General features: G+C 44.0%; 6 protein-coding genes across 6 annotated transcripts; 3 read left to right on the top strand and 3 right to left on the bottom strand.

The window, feature by feature from the left end:
- Window positions 1–654: 654 nt before the first annotated feature.
- BYT42DRAFT_123322 (Alpha/Beta hydrolase protein) lies at window positions 655–1,913 on the top strand. Its single transcript, XM_051562157.1, has 4 exons — window positions 655–971; window positions 1,025–1,171; window positions 1,242–1,570; window positions 1,648–1,913. The coding sequence occupies exons 1-4, from the start codon at window positions 827–829 to the stop codon at window positions 1,843–1,845; spliced, it is 819 nt and encodes a 272-aa protein (XP_051419361.1). The 5' UTR covers window positions 655–826; the 3' UTR covers window positions 1,846–1,913.
- On the bottom strand, window positions 1,720–3,708 carry BYT42DRAFT_123301 (Prenylcysteine lyase). Its single transcript, XM_051562156.1, has 7 exons — window positions 3,706–3,708; window positions 3,246–3,613; window positions 2,919–3,167; window positions 2,636–2,866; window positions 2,431–2,578; window positions 2,027–2,334; window positions 1,720–1,965 (listed from the first exon to the last, which is right to left on the bottom strand). Exons 2-7 carry the CDS (start codon window positions 3,537–3,539, stop codon window positions 1,840–1,842), a joined length of 1,356 nt encoding a protein of 451 aa, XP_051419362.1. The 5' UTR covers window positions 3,540–3,613; window positions 3,706–3,708; the 3' UTR covers window positions 1,720–1,839.
- Window positions 3,709–3,859: 151 nt separating this feature from the next.
- Window positions 3,860–6,099, bottom strand: BYT42DRAFT_585847 (mitochondrial carrier domain-containing protein). Its single transcript, XM_051570016.1, has 5 exons — window positions 5,720–6,099; window positions 5,366–5,639; window positions 5,098–5,302; window positions 4,409–5,025; window positions 3,860–4,348 (listed from the first exon to the last, which is right to left on the bottom strand). The coding sequence occupies exons 1-5, from the start codon at window positions 6,074–6,076 to the stop codon at window positions 4,326–4,328; spliced, it is 1,476 nt and encodes a 491-aa protein (XP_051419363.1). The 5' UTR covers window positions 6,077–6,099; the 3' UTR covers window positions 3,860–4,325.
- Window positions 6,100–7,326: 1,227 nt separating this feature from the next.
- BYT42DRAFT_504010 (uncharacterized protein) lies at window positions 7,327–7,679 on the top strand (the record flags this gene model as incomplete). Its single annotated transcript, XM_051564946.1, has 2 exons — window positions 7,327–7,413; window positions 7,482–7,679. Coding segments are annotated over 2 exons (285 nt in total), but the record flags the coding sequence as incomplete, so codon positions are not given.
- A 2,393-nt stretch (window positions 7,680–10,072) lies between these two features.
- On the top strand, window positions 10,073–11,776 carry BYT42DRAFT_585856 (uncharacterized protein). The gene is made up of 6 exons (XM_051570017.1): window positions 10,073–10,399; window positions 10,456–10,534; window positions 10,617–10,731; window positions 10,794–10,886; window positions 10,944–11,195; window positions 11,251–11,776. Exons 1-6 carry the CDS (start codon window positions 10,174–10,176, stop codon window positions 11,647–11,649), a joined length of 1,164 nt encoding a protein of 387 aa, XP_051419365.1. The 5' UTR covers window positions 10,073–10,173; the 3' UTR covers window positions 11,650–11,776.
- Window positions 11,777–14,896, bottom strand: BYT42DRAFT_585861 (uncharacterized protein). The gene is made up of 8 exons (XM_051570018.1): window positions 14,609–14,896; window positions 14,295–14,392; window positions 13,982–14,228; window positions 13,831–13,896; window positions 13,708–13,762; window positions 13,460–13,647; window positions 12,770–13,393; window positions 11,777–12,692 (listed from the first exon to the last, which is right to left on the bottom strand). The coding sequence occupies exons 1-8, from the start codon at window positions 14,822–14,824 to the stop codon at window positions 11,976–11,978; spliced, it is 2,211 nt and encodes a 736-aa protein (XP_051419366.1). The 5' UTR covers window positions 14,825–14,896; the 3' UTR covers window positions 11,777–11,975.
- Between the last annotated feature and the right edge of the window lie 53 nt (window positions 14,897–14,949).

Here is a 14,949-nt window from a genome sequence, read left to right on the forward strand (position 1 = left end):
TGGATCGGCGGTTGGAGTGCATTTACGTCTTTTCATGCCTTGGCCTTTGTGTTGCTTTCTCACATTTTCTTGGCAATGAATTGTGATGGTTGTATGAGATGATTATGCGGACTTTTGTCGGTGGTGATCCACAGGATGCGTTCTGTGCAACTGGATAAAGGAACCCATTCGCATGATAATTTGTTTAGCAAAACAAACAGGTGCATATCTTTTGCGCATCAGTATCTACACAGGATTACTTATCAAGTAAGAAGAAAAATAGAGTGCTTTCATATTTTATGTTGACATGTAGAAAAAGATCCATCTCTTTTGCCTCATTTTTTCCCCGTCCTTATCATGGTGTGACAATCCTACGGACATCCTCCGAGCACCCGCCCCCTCCCAAGAGTTTTCCAGCACCTTACGAGAGACATCAATTAAAAACCGTCTCTTTTTCTTCAGACTATCTTTTCTCGCAACATCGTAATCGGATGAGGGAATAGAAACAGCGCGATCGCTTGTAAGGAAACAGGCAAACGAGATCGTAAGCAAAGCTTATCATTATCAGAGTCCATACCGGAATAAAATGAATTGTTCTATTGCTGCTATGAACGGGCGAGTCCGTCGGTTACTAATGCATCTGTAGTGCTTTTCTACTATGCATTGTTATCGTTTAAAACAAAGATTTTGCCTCTTTTGATAACAGTCTGATGTCATTGATACAGGGTGCGTGCCACTGAAATAGCATCGAAATTTTCATGGCTGGGATTTGATAGTCACAGACCATGGATTCGGGTCAATCACGAACGGTGGTTCATCGCGTTGTTCAATCCACAGACGCATCACCATGAAAAAGCTTGAAGTACAACAACCCAATGTTGCCAACAATAAAGCTCCCGCGCCTGTTCAGTCCAAGTGTACGCTTCGATTCAACTACGCACCAAGTCAAGATGGCATTGATCTCAATCTCCTGATCTTGTTGCACGGACTCGGTACATTCATCTTGGTATTCCTCTTTGTTTTTGTTCACTGACATGGTTTTTAGGAGACACCATGCAGCCCTTTGCCAATCTTGGGGCCAAGTTAAAGTTACCGCAAACTGCCATACTCGCGGTACAAGCTCCTGAGCCTGTTCCTTATATGGAGGACAGCTATCAATGGCACGCCACATTTGATTTTTTGACGGGCGAATGTATGAAATTAAAAATCCATGCGATGATTGGCCTGCATCGTTTTTTTTCTAAATATGGCTTTCTCGCTAGTGTTGCCTCCTGCCAATCCAGACCGTATGAAAACCTTGATGCGCACCCGGAAACTGATGTCGGAATTACTGCACCATTTAATCGACCATAGCAGTTTCAAACCTCCGAATATCTATTTTTTTGGCTTTTCTCAAGGCGGCACGGTCGCATTGGACACGGTGCTTTTTGGAGATATCCGTAATCTCGGAGGCGTTGTCAGTATCAGCGGCTATCTTTTAGAAGAGCAGCGCTCAGATAAACCTGTCGGCGAAGGTTATCCGGGCTACATTTTAATCACACAGGGAGAAAAGGACCCTGCCATTGGCAAGCCTGAGATCGCCAAGAAAAAGGTAAGTTTTCTTTTTGGATGCCACATGTAATCCAACAAGCAAAAAGAGACTCATCCTATTTTTGGTATTCAATATAGTATCAAGTGGTTCAACGTCTATGTTCCAGTTCTGCGCAAACGTCTCAAGTGTTTATCAAGAACAAAGGTCACACAATGCCAAGTAGCGAAGGCGAATGGCGGGTTATACACACATTTTTTTCGGATCACATGGCACGAAGAAACATCCAATTAGAGAACATGTCGGACGTCTATCTAGTAAACTCTTCCTCATCATAATCCACCCCATCCATCGCCAAATGCTACACAACCTCGTTTCAATGACGATGAATGGCCGCACCAACGTCCATGAATCAGTTTGACTGCGTTCTTGGCAGCAATCGTTTGTGTTTCCATGGTCTAAAATCAGTTTTAATTAGCTGTACTGTATATAAAAAAGAGAGAGATATGCAGATCTTACCGAGATCACGTTCTCAAATGCATTTACATAAACGATGCCATGTTCGCTGGAGCCTGTTTCTTCTTGGAAACCATCCAGCACAAAAGATGGCCATGTGTCGGGGGTATTTTCCTTTAATGTGACAGGAAACAGTTTAGGAAAAGCTTCCCACCGATGTCGATAGACCCAGCTACGGTCGTAGAACAACTTGTCAAGCTCATCATCTGTCATCTGTTTCGATGAGAACATTTTCACCACGCTTTCGCCCGTCTCGATGGTTCGGTGAACTACAAATGTAGTAAACGGTGGATTCTCCGTCTCAAAATGACCTATCAATCCACAACAAAAAGAGTGAGATGGCGCATATAAGACTCATGGAATTTTGGCGAATCCTTCCTGGTGAACATTTGTACCTAGAGGATGACCTGTCGTCACAATAAATGACGGGATAGTGTCTTTGTCGCGGTTGAAATATCCGGGATTGGGAACGCCCGCAACCAATGTGACATGGACCGTATGGTATGTACGGTGCGTATCTGTATTGGCAAAAGGAAGCTCGATTTGAGCATTATGCTATCAGCAACCGTTAGCCTTGCTGTAGTGCTTATTACAGTTTCAGTATCCCATTACCAAAGGTGTGGCCAGAATTACTGCATCGTAAAGTTCGCTTTCGTCGTTTGCGGTGGTGACAATGTAGCGTCGTACGGGAAGACCATGCTCATCCACATCAGTCACGTTTTGAATGCTGGTGACCGAGGTTTGCAAATGCAATTCGGCATTGGCGCGTCGCACGAATTCTTCAAAGATAAGGAAGTTGCCGCCTTGCACTGACCAGGCCCCCTTTGCCGCTGCCATTGACACCTGTACTTCACTGAATCGCTGAAGTTTGCAAATAGTGTTGAAATTAACTTACCAAAGCACCAAAGGCATGCAGAAGGTGAACATCTTGTCCGTAATTGGCCCGTGTGGCGGTTTGAACAATTTCTCTTACAAATCGTTGATCAAAATTTTGCCCGTCTTCAAGATACTCGGCGGCTGTGGCATTGATTAAATGCTCCATGTTCAGCCTTTCAAGCACGGTAGGGATATCTCGGAAAGGCGTGGCATCATTATCGTAGATGGCCTTGAAATTCTCAATGATGATAGGGACTAGGCGTTTTAACTGGTGTAACGCAAAAAAAAACACAAAATTCCATGAATATCATTTCTGCTTCATTTTTAACATACAGAAAATACTTGCCTTCATCGGCGACAAGCCATAGCGCCAAATGATTTTAGCTACATCCCAGTAATAGTTGCCTGTCTCTTCAAAGATAAATTCTTCACCGTTCCAAAGTCCAAGCCCGCGGCCATTATCGTCCTCGGTTAGCACCTTTAGCTTCAATCCAAACTTTTCGGTAGCATTCATCAGGTTATAATTGTCCTCTATAAAGATGGAAGCGCCCAGTTCAATGACTCCCAGGGCAGGATCGTCCTTGACAGTGACGACCGTGCTTCGTCCACCAAGGTAGTCATGACGTTCGTAAATGTCCATTGACACGGCGACACCTGCATCTTCCGGGAAAGCATTGCGAAGCCAAAATGCGGCTGAAGTTCCTGCAGCACCTCCACCTTTACAGATAAAAGCAAAAGTTAGAGAAGAATTGCTTATCAGTGACGACAAGCATGCGTGCATGCATGGCTTCAGCATGAGCATATCGAACCTATAATGGCGACCCGTTTCCTATGAGTTGGCGCTTGAAAGGTGACTTGCGGTACTTCACATGACTGAACGGTGAACAGTGCCGTGAGAAGGCATGCCAAGACAAGGTAGAGTGTCATTGTCAAAGCAAGAATTATGCCGAAACGTTTGGTGGCCACAGCTTTGAATGTTTTTCTGTTCAAGGGCCGACATTTAAAACAGGAGTCGGTTTCACAAAGGCAATTGTTGCAGGAATTCTGATTATGTTCATTATTAGCCCCACCCTACCCAATAAGACACTTTAAGCCTCGGTGATCCTGTTTCCTGCCACAGCTTATTGTTCGAGCCATCTTATGTTAGTATTATTAAAGATCATATCCGAGATAAATCGGCCTCGCTCCTTTATAGGTAATTGATGCATTGTTCGTGGAGTACTCCTCGCGCTTAAGGATCCGAGAATTGTCAAAAGGCGCAAAGTTGTGTATCAAAACATTATCATCTAACGTGTGCATAACCCCTTTCTTTGTTGCTCGAGGATTGACATTTTACTTTGATTTGCGTTGATGCAAGTTTTGCAATAATCTATGCCGCTGATCATACAGTACATCATTCCGGGTAGCCGCAACATTAAACCATGGTTCAAATGATCCCATCAAAATCATCTACAAAATCCGGTTAATATTTCGGATATATAAAAGGAAAGAGTCATTGTAATATCTTACCTTCAATACCATTCATCATGTGCGAGATAAATACCATGATATTGGCTGCCAACTGCATACCAAAACCTCTGTATAATCCACGAATACCCCAGGCACTCGTGTTCGATTTCGGTGGTGCCGGTCGATCGAATTCCTCTTCTTCACTGTCACTGTCAGACATCTCCACCTGTTTCGGTCGGGTACTTCGCTTTGTCTTGGTGCCTTCTTCCTTCATAATTTTGTACAGTGCGTCTAGCACTCCTTTATAAGGCACAGTGCGAATCGCTACGGCGGTTCTAAATCGTCCGTCCTTTGATGATACGGGGACTTGACAGTGCAATCGTTTGCGAATGGTCTCTAGAGGTAATTTCACAATCAATCCCATGGTTTGAAGGGCCAACTCGGCTGCACCATAGAAAATGGGGGAATCGGATGCTGAAATGTGTAGTAAGCGGTCAACAATAAGAGGGGTGCTGCTCGATAACAGCGGAGTGATGATGTGATATAAAATGGTGGGAATGAGATTGATGGAAAGGTATACACTGCGAAGACCGCCCTCCTCCGAACACATGGTCCGTAACGCGTGAAGAATGCCCTTGTACTTGTAATGCAAAGGCGAAGCTGATTGCACAATTAACCTATGAACCACATACAGGTTTAAGCTCGCAGTACTCCGCAGTACTTTTTTTTCACGTTTAGGCGACAATTACCTTGTTCGAATGATTTCCAGAGGACTTAACAGCACGCCTACTACGAGATGACTGACTACCAATGTTGCAACATTGGCAGTGGCACTGTCGAGATGCATCAAAGGAATAGAATCGTCGTATAACCCGAATATATCGTTCAGAACACTTTGCAATGTCGGTTGTAGTAATGCACGCAGAATTTCATAAATCCAAGTGACCCGTTGACCTACCAATATCGATGCTCAGTTAGTATGTGCCTTCTTTTTGTGGCGATTATTGCTGAACCCACCCTTAAACAAGGATTTCCAACCCTCGGTGGGTTGCTTCATAATATGTCGCAGTATCTCCAAGACGCCTCCATCCATGGGCGCCATTTGGTAAATTGGACGGTGTTCCTCGTCATACACGCTTCTCGCTACCAAGTATGCAATGTCGCTTGAACTTTTGTATTTCTTTCGGCTCGAGGCGATACTTATTTGCTGACGGTCTTGCATACTGTAAAATGCCGCATCATCGTCCGTATCCTCGCTTGACGATACGTCTGACAGAAACTGCGACGCGCTCTAATTTTTCCAAACCATCGGTTAAGAAGGTAAAAAAAAAGCGTAAAAAGAAAAAAAGTTTTGTTCGGAAGAGGCCCTACTCTGGAAACTGTGGGTGTCATGACCTGTCCGTCAGTCTGCGCAATCACTTCGACGTCTTCGTGGGGCGAGTATTGCACCTGCAAAAGAGTGGTGCCCACTTCGAATGGACTTGTTAACATGGTCATGCAGTATTTGTAAGTGGCAAAGCTCGTGAATCGGGTCGTGAAACTCTGCATAGACGATTCCTTGGCGTCCAAGACATCCGCGGTTAACCCGGAGATGGTGTCATTGGAAGATATTGAAGTGTAATTGTGTTCATGATGTAGTCCCGGTGTGTAGTAAGGACGATGAGGATTCACGGTTACTGAGGCGTGGCCCGAACCCAGTGAAGAATATTGCGTATCTAAAGTGGCCATGAAAGAAGAGCTGTGTTATTTTTTCCGCTCTTCTTTGTTCAACCCCTTCCGTTCGGTTCATTTCGGACACGCTTGAGTCGAATCCGCAGTCACTACGCCTTACACTTTTGACCTCTCCACCGAAAGTTTAATCTCACCCTCTTTCTATTCTCTAGACATCCTCTTTTATCTCTCCTAGGGTGCATTGCTTTCACAGCAGCTATGGTATTCTTCCTTTTTTGAAGAAAAAAAAAAGAATAGAAAAATAATAGTGCCAGTCATAAGTCAACAAATCAGTGACATCTTTGGAGAGAAAACGTCATCCTTCTTTCCAGTTGATCCAGAATACAGTAATGCAGCTCAAGTTTTTCGATTTTATCATGGTCCAAATTCTGTCTTGATGGAAGGATGGTATGTAGTTTTTTTGTCAAGGTGTGAAGAACACAGCCCTTTCCAAAGAATCGATACGTGAGAAGTCTCTGATTTTGTAAGCCGCCATAAATTTGAGCTAAAGATTTAAGACCGGGTGTTGGTGGTCATAGTATGAAAAAGATCCATAGTTACTACATATCAACGGATATCATCATCGATATAAGTTAAAATGATTGCGGCTGGTGTATGCTTTTAGAGCTTTCATATCTAGAAAGCACGCATGCGTGCGTTTCCCATACAGCTATGCGTACTATTTTCGAGGTAAATACTTAAGTCGATGACCAATAATATAGAATAGTCCATGGTTACTACATGTCAGATGAGTCTTGTACGGTCATTCACAAGTTTATGCATTGGAAGTTTTCTCTCACTGAGAGAGTGAATCGATGGGTATTGACAAAAGGGTCATCTAAGCCACTCAGATGACGTATTGCATTGCACACATGTTTTTTAACACCACGCATTCGATACTTTGACTTGCGCTTTTTCCAACTTAACTTCTTGTAGAAAGATGAGCGATATTGGTAACGCCGGTAAGCAGCCCAACTCCAACGCAGCCCCACTATCAGCGTGCCCATCTTGTATCAATGGCATTAAACCAGTTAAATAATGCAGAGCCACGTATGCCTGAAGGACGGGGCCGCAGCCCACCTAGCCGTTCACGTTCCCGCTCGCCTCCCCGCGACCACAGAGATAGCAGAGAAACTAGAGAACCCAGATATAGAAGCCGTTCGCCACCTGGCGATATGTAAGTGGAAGAAAAAAAAGAGCCCATCCTTTGCGTTGCCATTAGAATTCTCATCCATTGCTTCCATGACAGTCGTGACGATAACGAGCAAAATCCTGGTGATAACTTGTTCATCACTGGCCTTTCCATCAGAACAAGCAGTGCTGAACTAGAAGAACTTTTTAGCAAATATGGCAAAGTACGAATAATGCAATGACACATGTTGTTCCCCCGCAACAGAATGCTTATCTTTTTGACACATATCAGGTGCAAAAAGCCGAAGTCATGTACGACCCACACACCCGTGAATCCCGCGGTTTTGGATTCATTCGTATGCAAACAGCCGAGGACGCCGATAGAGCCTTGCAAGCCGTTTCGGGCACCGAAATTGACGGTCGAACTGTCACCGTGGAAAAGGTACAGTCTTTGATAAGGAGGTCCGGAAGAGAAACGACAAAAAATTGATAACATGATGGCCTTCAGGCACGACGTGCTAGACCTAGAACACCAACACCGGGACGTTACTATGGCCCACCTAAACGTGGTGATCGACGCAAGTATTCCATTTTATCTCAGTCTGAAACATGTCTTCTTTTTAACACATCTCTTCACTTTTTTTAGCGAGATATCCCCGCAATGATCCCAGATACGATCGTTATTACGATCGCTCGTATATGGATCGCTATGATCCTCCTAGATATGACCGCTATGATAGAGATCGTTACGATCGCTATGGTCGCTATGATCGTTATGAGAGAGATCGTTACGATCGTTATGATCGCTTTGACCGTCGCCCACCGCCTCCCCGATACGAACCCTATCCCCCTCGTCCACGCTCGCCTTACTAGATGCGAGTTCCTCCCGCTGGCCGCAGTATGGGTTGTTTGATCTAGTTCTTAAGCTTTTATTTTTTCGTTTGTTCTTCCTCGATCCCGTGACAACTTTACACAAATTTCTCGCGCCTTTTTCACGCCATATCGACAAAAAGAAAATTCATTTTCCAATTTGCGACCAGTCCACAACTCTGTTTTCCCCAATGTTTCGTTGCGACAGCACTACAGCTCTTAAAAAGTGTATTCAGCTCACATGATATTGATTTTGTCTGTCTTTTGTACACCTTCGGTTCAGTCATCACTTGCATGAGACAACACTCTTGAGGAAAAAGAAAACAGGTAACGTGTGTGATTCTATTTTCCTGTGAATTTGGAATAAAAAAAAACGATACCCAGTGGTTATGATTTTCTTGAACCCTTCTTTTTCTTTTTGGGAAGAAATTTTGGGAGTATTTTCTAAGAGATGGGAAATCTCGGACTATCCATGTACGATGAGCCTATCATTCCAGACACGGAGCAGAGATAACAAGTTACTTGACGAATAAATAAATAAAAAAGTAATTTATCATCATACTAGCTTCTGCCTTTCTTTTTTTTTGGGGGGGGGGGTGAGTGGGGAACAATATAACAGTACTCCAACGATGGAAGACAAAACCTTTAAACCAGATCTCGGTGATTTCATTTCTAATCCTCCCAACTCTTAGCAGCAATACCTACCATGTTTGTAAATGTATGGTATTCAAGCTTTGTAATCCAGCGGGCTTTTCAAGTTGCGGAATGAGTGGGCTGAGCGCAATATAAACAAGTCGATCTGCACGACCACAGCAAAAATGCATCAACTTCACAAAGAAAAAAAGAATGACGCCAAAGCCAAAAGCGACAGCTCACTGTCGATTCGTCTGATAAACTTATGTCTTCCCTCTTTATGAGCCTTGCGATATCACATAACGCATTTGTGTCAAGTAGTCAAGTTTCGGCGAGCATCATCTTCATGAGATCTGTTCTGAAGTAGAAGCTATTGATACTACTGCATTTTGCCAACTCCCTAGAGTCTGAATAAAGTAATGGGTCGATTATTTTTTTACTGCTTCAAAAAGTGTAGGTTGTTTTATATGACGAGTGGGAATGTTTCACAAACGATCAATTTGACGGACACCAGGCTGTCGTTCCCGCGATCCGCAAAGCCCCCGTGCTGTACAGGTATAATAGCCACGCGTTGACATATGAGGAGAACGTAAGTTGACTATTAAAAAAAGATGGACGACATTTAAAAACATGAGGAATTGAAAAACTATAAAGATAACAGCATCTTTCGATACTCGGTTCAATTCTGTTTGACTGGAGGCATCTTGTTAACCCCTATTCAATTTTTACCACGCGGGTGTCAATAAGCATGTGGAGGTGGTGCTAAACAGGTTGCAGCTTGGGGGACGATTGGCAAAATTTTAAACACCCTGTGTTACTCTGCATCTTTGGTCTAGTGAAGCACAAATAACAATGAGCTTCAAGGCAAAAACCCGATACTTGATTACTGATAGAAAAAAAAAGTTGGGAAGAATACACTGAAAATGTCTATTGATTGAGCATGGATGAGTGCAAAAGTTCGGATAGACCAAAATGGAAATTGCGGATCATCGGAACGCACATGGCCTTAAACTTGGACTCGAGGACCAAGCACAATTTCCACTTGAACGCCCATTATTTTGACCCCTTTAAACTGGAACAATGGGCTCCGTGACTAGAACCATCACTTCATCGAACCAGATACCGAACTCAACTTATGATGTTCGTGCTACTGTTGATGCGATATCGGTTTAACTTTTCAGTCGCAATAAGCTTGCAGGTGACACAGAACAAGTGGAAGGATTAAGGAGCTCACAAGCATATCGCCATTTTCGGACGTTAATCAAGTTTGATGGTGCACTCTCTGTGTAATTGACATTCTAAAATTGCCACTCGTATTCTGAAGAGACCAAGGCCAACAAATAAGCTGCAAAGGTCATTGTACCTATTTTTGTTCTTGTCTCTTTATTATTGCCACATTTTTTTTGTCGTTTTCTACCTCCTATCCTCTTCTTTCTAACCTTTTCCTGTTACTGCCAGCAACACAAAAACGAGGCATTTGCATGGATTCGCATATTTTTATTGCCACTGCTCAACCAGACGGTGGAGAACTGGCAGCTCAGCTCGTGTGTTTATTCTCTGTATCCATTTTATCGACTCTCTTTGGGGTAAAGACCTTCAACGTCCAATTTACCTACCTCAGTTATTCGCGATGGCTCGTTTTGGCCCTGTATGTTTGCTCTTGGGCCTTTTGCGTTTCCAGTATTGTCCTTATATCGACCAACAACAGTAAGTAATGAGACACAGGATGCAAGCGTCCATGCACTAACAACCATTGATCATAGACAATTATCTATCGTGCATGTTGTCTATCATGGCATGCGATATTTTCTATTCTGGAACCAAGCTTGTGATGTATTCATGGTAAAAATGTGCCCAATAGTATCTACAGGAATGATGGCCTTTTCCATTTATTCATGCGATCCTTTATACCACTGGATTTTAGGCTGACTGAGAAAGTCTGGGTTGTGTCTTCTGTTCGCCAATCGCGCTGGAGAACCAAATCTTATCGATTCCATGTCATCCTAATGACACCTTATATTGCCATTTTTACTCTGATGGTACAGTGTTGGCAACGACAATATCTATCCGATCAAACATTAACCGTTTCTTGGAACCTCAGCTTATCTTCCATATTGCCGAAATTACCGAAACCGGAATCTGCATCATTGGTCTACAGCCGGTTGCCAGTATACCATTGCTAGTATACGATTTCGTAAGTGTATAGCCTCTGTATGAATGGCAATGGGCCACTAATTTCGTGCGGTTGTAGGTGTTTAATTTGTACATGACCATCCTCTTCATCAAACCCCTCGTAAGGATTGGCAAAGGCGCGGCTATTGATTGGAGAAATTCTCGATTGCACGACGTGGCCCAAAGAACGCTGGTCGCTTCAGTGGTGTGCCTTGTCGTTTCTTTTGCAAATGTGTTTACCTTGATCCTCTTCGGAGGCCGAGAACGGGGACTACTGTGTTTGACATGCTGTGCTGTTGATGTTGTCATTAATGTAGCGACCATTCACTGGGTAAGTCGCCATGCTCTGACGTTTGCTGTGCTATGACTCATTGAAAAATCCGTAGGTCACCACCAATCCTGCAGGCAAGACGGCCAAGGACAGCCAGACCGTCGATGATTCCAACCACTATACGGCCCAAGCTGCAATCACTACCACGCACTCCACCGCAGCACCGACCAAGCTACCGCCACGATTACGACAGGATTCCACAGAGTATAACTTTACCGGCGACATGGATCGGACCTTTGCATTAGACTACGCCTATCCCCAATCCTATGATCCCGTCTCCAAATACGTCACTCGAAAAGAACAGCTGCGATTCGCATCAAAAGAATCCGATGCCATAAACGAGAAAGTGCAAGACACCGATGATATGGCTGAAGAAAATCGATCTTCCTTTTCCCGGTCAGGTTCTCATAATAGTCGATTTTCCTTGACGAAAACAATTATCCCAAGCTTCTAGACATATCGTTTTACTATTTTTTCCCCCTATACTTCTTGTAATGACTAACGCTATCCACCATGGTTCCTTCCTTTTGTCCCTTATTTCCTTCTTCCGCTGACTCTTATCTGTAACATATGATTAAATATCTTTTGTTTATTTCCATGTTGAAAATCAATCTATCATCTTGATTATGCAATTAAATAATAGATTCTTGATAGCATGTAACACCCTCTGAAAATGGTGCCACAACCTATTTTATGTGTATCGCTGCGGTACTCGGCTCTAAAGGAAAGACAACGAAGAGAAGGGGGAAAGAGAAAGAGACAAAGAGGACGACTGGTTCGTTATTCGTTCAAAGGACGTGTCGGAGGTTGGTCTCTTCGGGGCCCTTGTGGCGGATAAGGATAGCCATTCATGGGCGGTAATCGATATTGAGGAGGTAAGTTCTGAGGAGGTAAGTTTTGAGGTGGAGTTGACATTGGGCCATATGAATGATGCATAGGATAAGGTGGAGTCGGCGAAGTTGAAGGAGGTCGAACAATGGGAGGCAGCATGCTCGCATGAGTCGCCGTTGGCAACCCATTGGGAGACCTTGCGGCAGGTGGATAGGGTGCGTAATAGGGTGGCATCATCTTATTGGGTTGTGATGGCGGTGGAGCAAAATTGGGTTGACTGACAGGCGGATACCACGGTTGCAGAGATGGTAATCGTGCTGCTTGGGAATACCCATTCACCACGTGAGCTGGATAAGACATGATGGACGGCATGGTTGATGGTGGATTGACAGCTGGCGGAGGTGCTCCGAAAGGCATGCGCATTCGATTATCAAAGTCCCGCTTTACATATTTCGCAGCATATCCTTCTCGAGGGGTGTCGTCCATACCGTCAATATCGACTTCCTGATCCTCCTGTGATTCCTTTCGTTTCTTGCATTGAGAGCAAACAAAAATACATTTATCCAAGCTTTTTAAATGCGGATCAATTGCACCTGCTTTTCTCAGACAGTTGATGTGTTGCCACACCCCGCATCGTTCACAGGCGATCATAGGAGATCCGTCATCCTAAAAAAAGTAAAGAAAAGAAACTGCGTTAGAAAACAAAAGCAAAAATGATTGGATGCCGTGTTGGGATACACTACGATATTTTGTCCAGAGACCCCGCAAACGCAATTGAATGTCCAATTTTCTTCGTCTTCTCGTCCTTTCTTTGCTGCTTTTGGTTTCCGGCCACGTTTGCCTTTTGTGGGGACGGGCGGTCGATCGCCTGACGGTGGTTGTAACTGTTTCTGTTTTTTGCGCTCTTCCGCCGCCTCCGCTGCGGCGGCTTCAGCGACGGCTTGTTTTTCCAACCGTTTTTCTTTTTCCTCTGCCGCTCTTGCACGTTCGAGGACGCGTCTTTCACGTTCAAGCAATCGTTCTTCGCGAGCTTTGGCGGCCATTTCTTTCTGTTGTTCCTCACGTTTGCGAGCCATTTCTTCCCTACGAGACGAAACGCGTTTGGTACCCGCGGCTGCAAGTTCGGCTTGTTGAATCTGCTGACTTCTTTCGAGTGCTTCCAATTCCCGAATCATCAGTCGTGAACTTCGCTTTCGGTGGGCCAGGGCTTCCTGTTTTTTGAGCTCTTTCTCGTGCTCTTCCAATACTGGAATGACTTTGGGCAAAACGTCATTCACGAGCACTTGGTAAAACTGCTTCTCATCCGGATGCGCGCTTTTCACAAATTTGTTCGGAAGCTTTTCCCAATCTTCCCTAGTCAAGCAAACCTAAGCCCGAAATATATTTCAGTCACACACTCTGATCAAAATTAATTGTCTATGTCGTAATTATACCAGTTTCCAGGGTTTCCAATCCTCTTCGTCTTCGTCTTCCTCTTCTTCTTCTTCAACGGCAGGCGTTTCGGTGTGCGCACTTCGGCGGGTACTTCGTCGTGTAGGTACCACCTTTGGTTTCGGTTTACGCGACGCTTTGCTCTTTTTCTTTTTGGGAGGTGCAGGAGACTCCTTATAGAGCCGATTATCTACATTTCGCTGATGAGTGCATATTCGATGAGGTGACGGTATTCAATCTTTCCATGTACCATCAAACAGCCAGAAAGAATTGCCTTTGGCATCATAACCGATAGGATCTACGCGCTAACCCATATCATAACAATTAGCTCCATTGGAACTTTTCTATCATTGCAAACCAACAATTGACTCACCCATTGAATCGCATCGAATTCGCTGGCCAAATGTTCGCGGAAACGTTCGGGATCCTCTAATTGCCACTAATAGTCATTTTTTTAGTTGGTGCATCGCTTGAAAACTCCAGGAACCATAACAAGCAACTAGCGTAATGAGGGCATCACTTACTTCGCAAAGGAGATGAAGTAAATGAACACGGACATCAAGTGGAAGTGTGAAAAAGTTGTTCAATTGTTCATTGGCTGATCGTGAATTTGACAGTTCGTGATTAGCTTCTTCTTCTTCGTCTTTGGTGTCCTGTTGTGTAGATTCCATTTTGTCATCGTGTTCAAGTTGGTCCGTGCGAAAAGGATTATCTTCACTGTCCACGCGCTTATCGAAAGCTCGTGCAAAGTACATTTGCCAAGTGGAATCACTAATGTTCCTCACGGTTTAACACTTTGATAACAGTAAAATAGATGCGAAAGACAAAAAGGCATACTTGATGAAGCGATTGCGAGTCAATAAGCGAAGCATGCGTACAATGAGTTCTTCCAAACGATGGCGTTCTTCAGGCTTTAACAGCATGTGTTCCAAGTCCTAACAAAATAACAAGCATTATTATTTCCAAACTTTATTTCTAGTTATCTAATTTTCCTTCCATTATCTTATTGTTATCAACGACAGCTCGTCACACCGACTATGCCTCGCTTTTAAACAATAAAGTCCACGCTCATAATAGGAAATGAAATCATGCAGTGCAAAGAAATGTTGCACAAATAGAGGTAAATAAAATAACGAAAAAACTTGACCTACCTCTGTGGCAAAGGCATGGACTTCTTCCGGTTGTTCACTACCACGTCCACTACGAGAGGATAGCCGCGTCAACTGACGTTGAAAGTCATTGGCGGCCGGCCACGGCTGAAAGGCCGATTGGAAGGTGTGGAAAAACTGAGCAATAGCAACAAACTCTATATTATTCCGTAGTTCATCGACAGTGGGAATGGGTGTATGGGACATGGTGGATGACATTCTCAAGTCCTTGGGTGGCAGGAGAATTACACGACGCAGCACTAGGTGAACCTGAGAATTCCAGAAAAAAAAAAAGCAAAAAAGGGCACCCTTCCCCCCAATTGCCGAACAGGAAATTTTCCTTC

Source organism: Radiomyces spectabilis (genome assembly GCF_025331425.1).
Source record: "Radiomyces spectabilis strain NRRL 2753 chromosome Unknown BYT42scaffold_14, whole genome shotgun sequence".
NCBI classification, from domain to species: Eukaryota; Fungi; Mucoromycota; class Mucoromycetes; order Mucorales; family Radiomycetaceae; genus Radiomyces; species Radiomyces spectabilis.

Coding starts and splice junctions, on each gene's coding strand:
- BYT42DRAFT_585847 (XM_051570016.1), bottom strand. CDS start 6,076: ATGGCCACTTTAGATACGCAATATTCTTCACTGGGTTCGGGCCACGCC. Junction 5,303..5,365: donor TTGGAAATCCTTGTTTAAGG/GTGGGTTCAGCA, acceptor CGATATTGGTAG/GTCAACGGGTCACTTGGATT. Junction 5,026..5,097: donor CTGGAAATCATTCGAACAAG/GTAATTGTCGCC, acceptor TGTGGTTCATAG/GTTAATTGTGCAATCAGCTT.
- BYT42DRAFT_123322 (XM_051562157.1), top strand. CDS start 827: ATGAAAAAGCTTGAAGTACAACAACCCAATGTTGCCAACAATAAAGCT. Junction 1,172..1,241: donor TGATTTTTTGACGGGCGAAT/GTATGAAATTAA, acceptor CTTTCTCGCTAG/TGTTGCCTCCTGCCAATCCA. Junction 1,571..1,647: donor CTGAGATCGCCAAGAAAAAG/GTAAGTTTTCTT, acceptor TATTCAATATAG/TATCAAGTGGTTCAACGTCT.
- BYT42DRAFT_123301 (XM_051562156.1), bottom strand. CDS start 3,539: ATGGACATTTACGAACGTCATGACTACCTTGGTGGACGAAGCACGGTC. Junction 2,335..2,430: donor GTCATTTATTGTGACGACAG/GTCATCCTCTAG, acceptor GTGGATTGATAG/GTCATTTTGAGACGGAGAAT. Junction 1,966..2,026: donor CATTTGAGAACGTGATCTCG/GTAAGATCTGCA, acceptor AACTGATTTTAG/ACCATGGAAACACAAACGAT.
- BYT42DRAFT_585856 (XM_051570017.1), top strand. CDS start 10,174: ATGGATTCGCATATTTTTATTGCCACTGCTCAACCAGACGGTGGAGAA. Junction 10,887..10,943: donor CATTGCTAGTATACGATTTC/GTAAGTGTATAG, acceptor GTGCGGTTGTAG/GTGTTTAATTTGTACATGAC. Junction 11,196..11,250: donor ATGTAGCGACCATTCACTGG/GTAAGTCGCCAT, acceptor AAAAATCCGTAG/GTCACCACCAATCCTGCAGG.
- BYT42DRAFT_585861 (XM_051570018.1), bottom strand. CDS start 14,824: ATGTCATCCACCATGTCCCATACACCCATTCCCACTGTCGATGAACTA. Junction 14,393..14,608: donor TCCATGCCTTTGCCACAGAG/GTAGGTCAAGTT, acceptor TTATTTTGTTAG/GACTTGGAACACATGCTGTT. Junction 13,763..13,830: donor AATTCGATGCGATTCAATGG/GTGAGTCAATTG, acceptor GATATGGGTTAG/CGCGTAGATCCTATCGGTTA.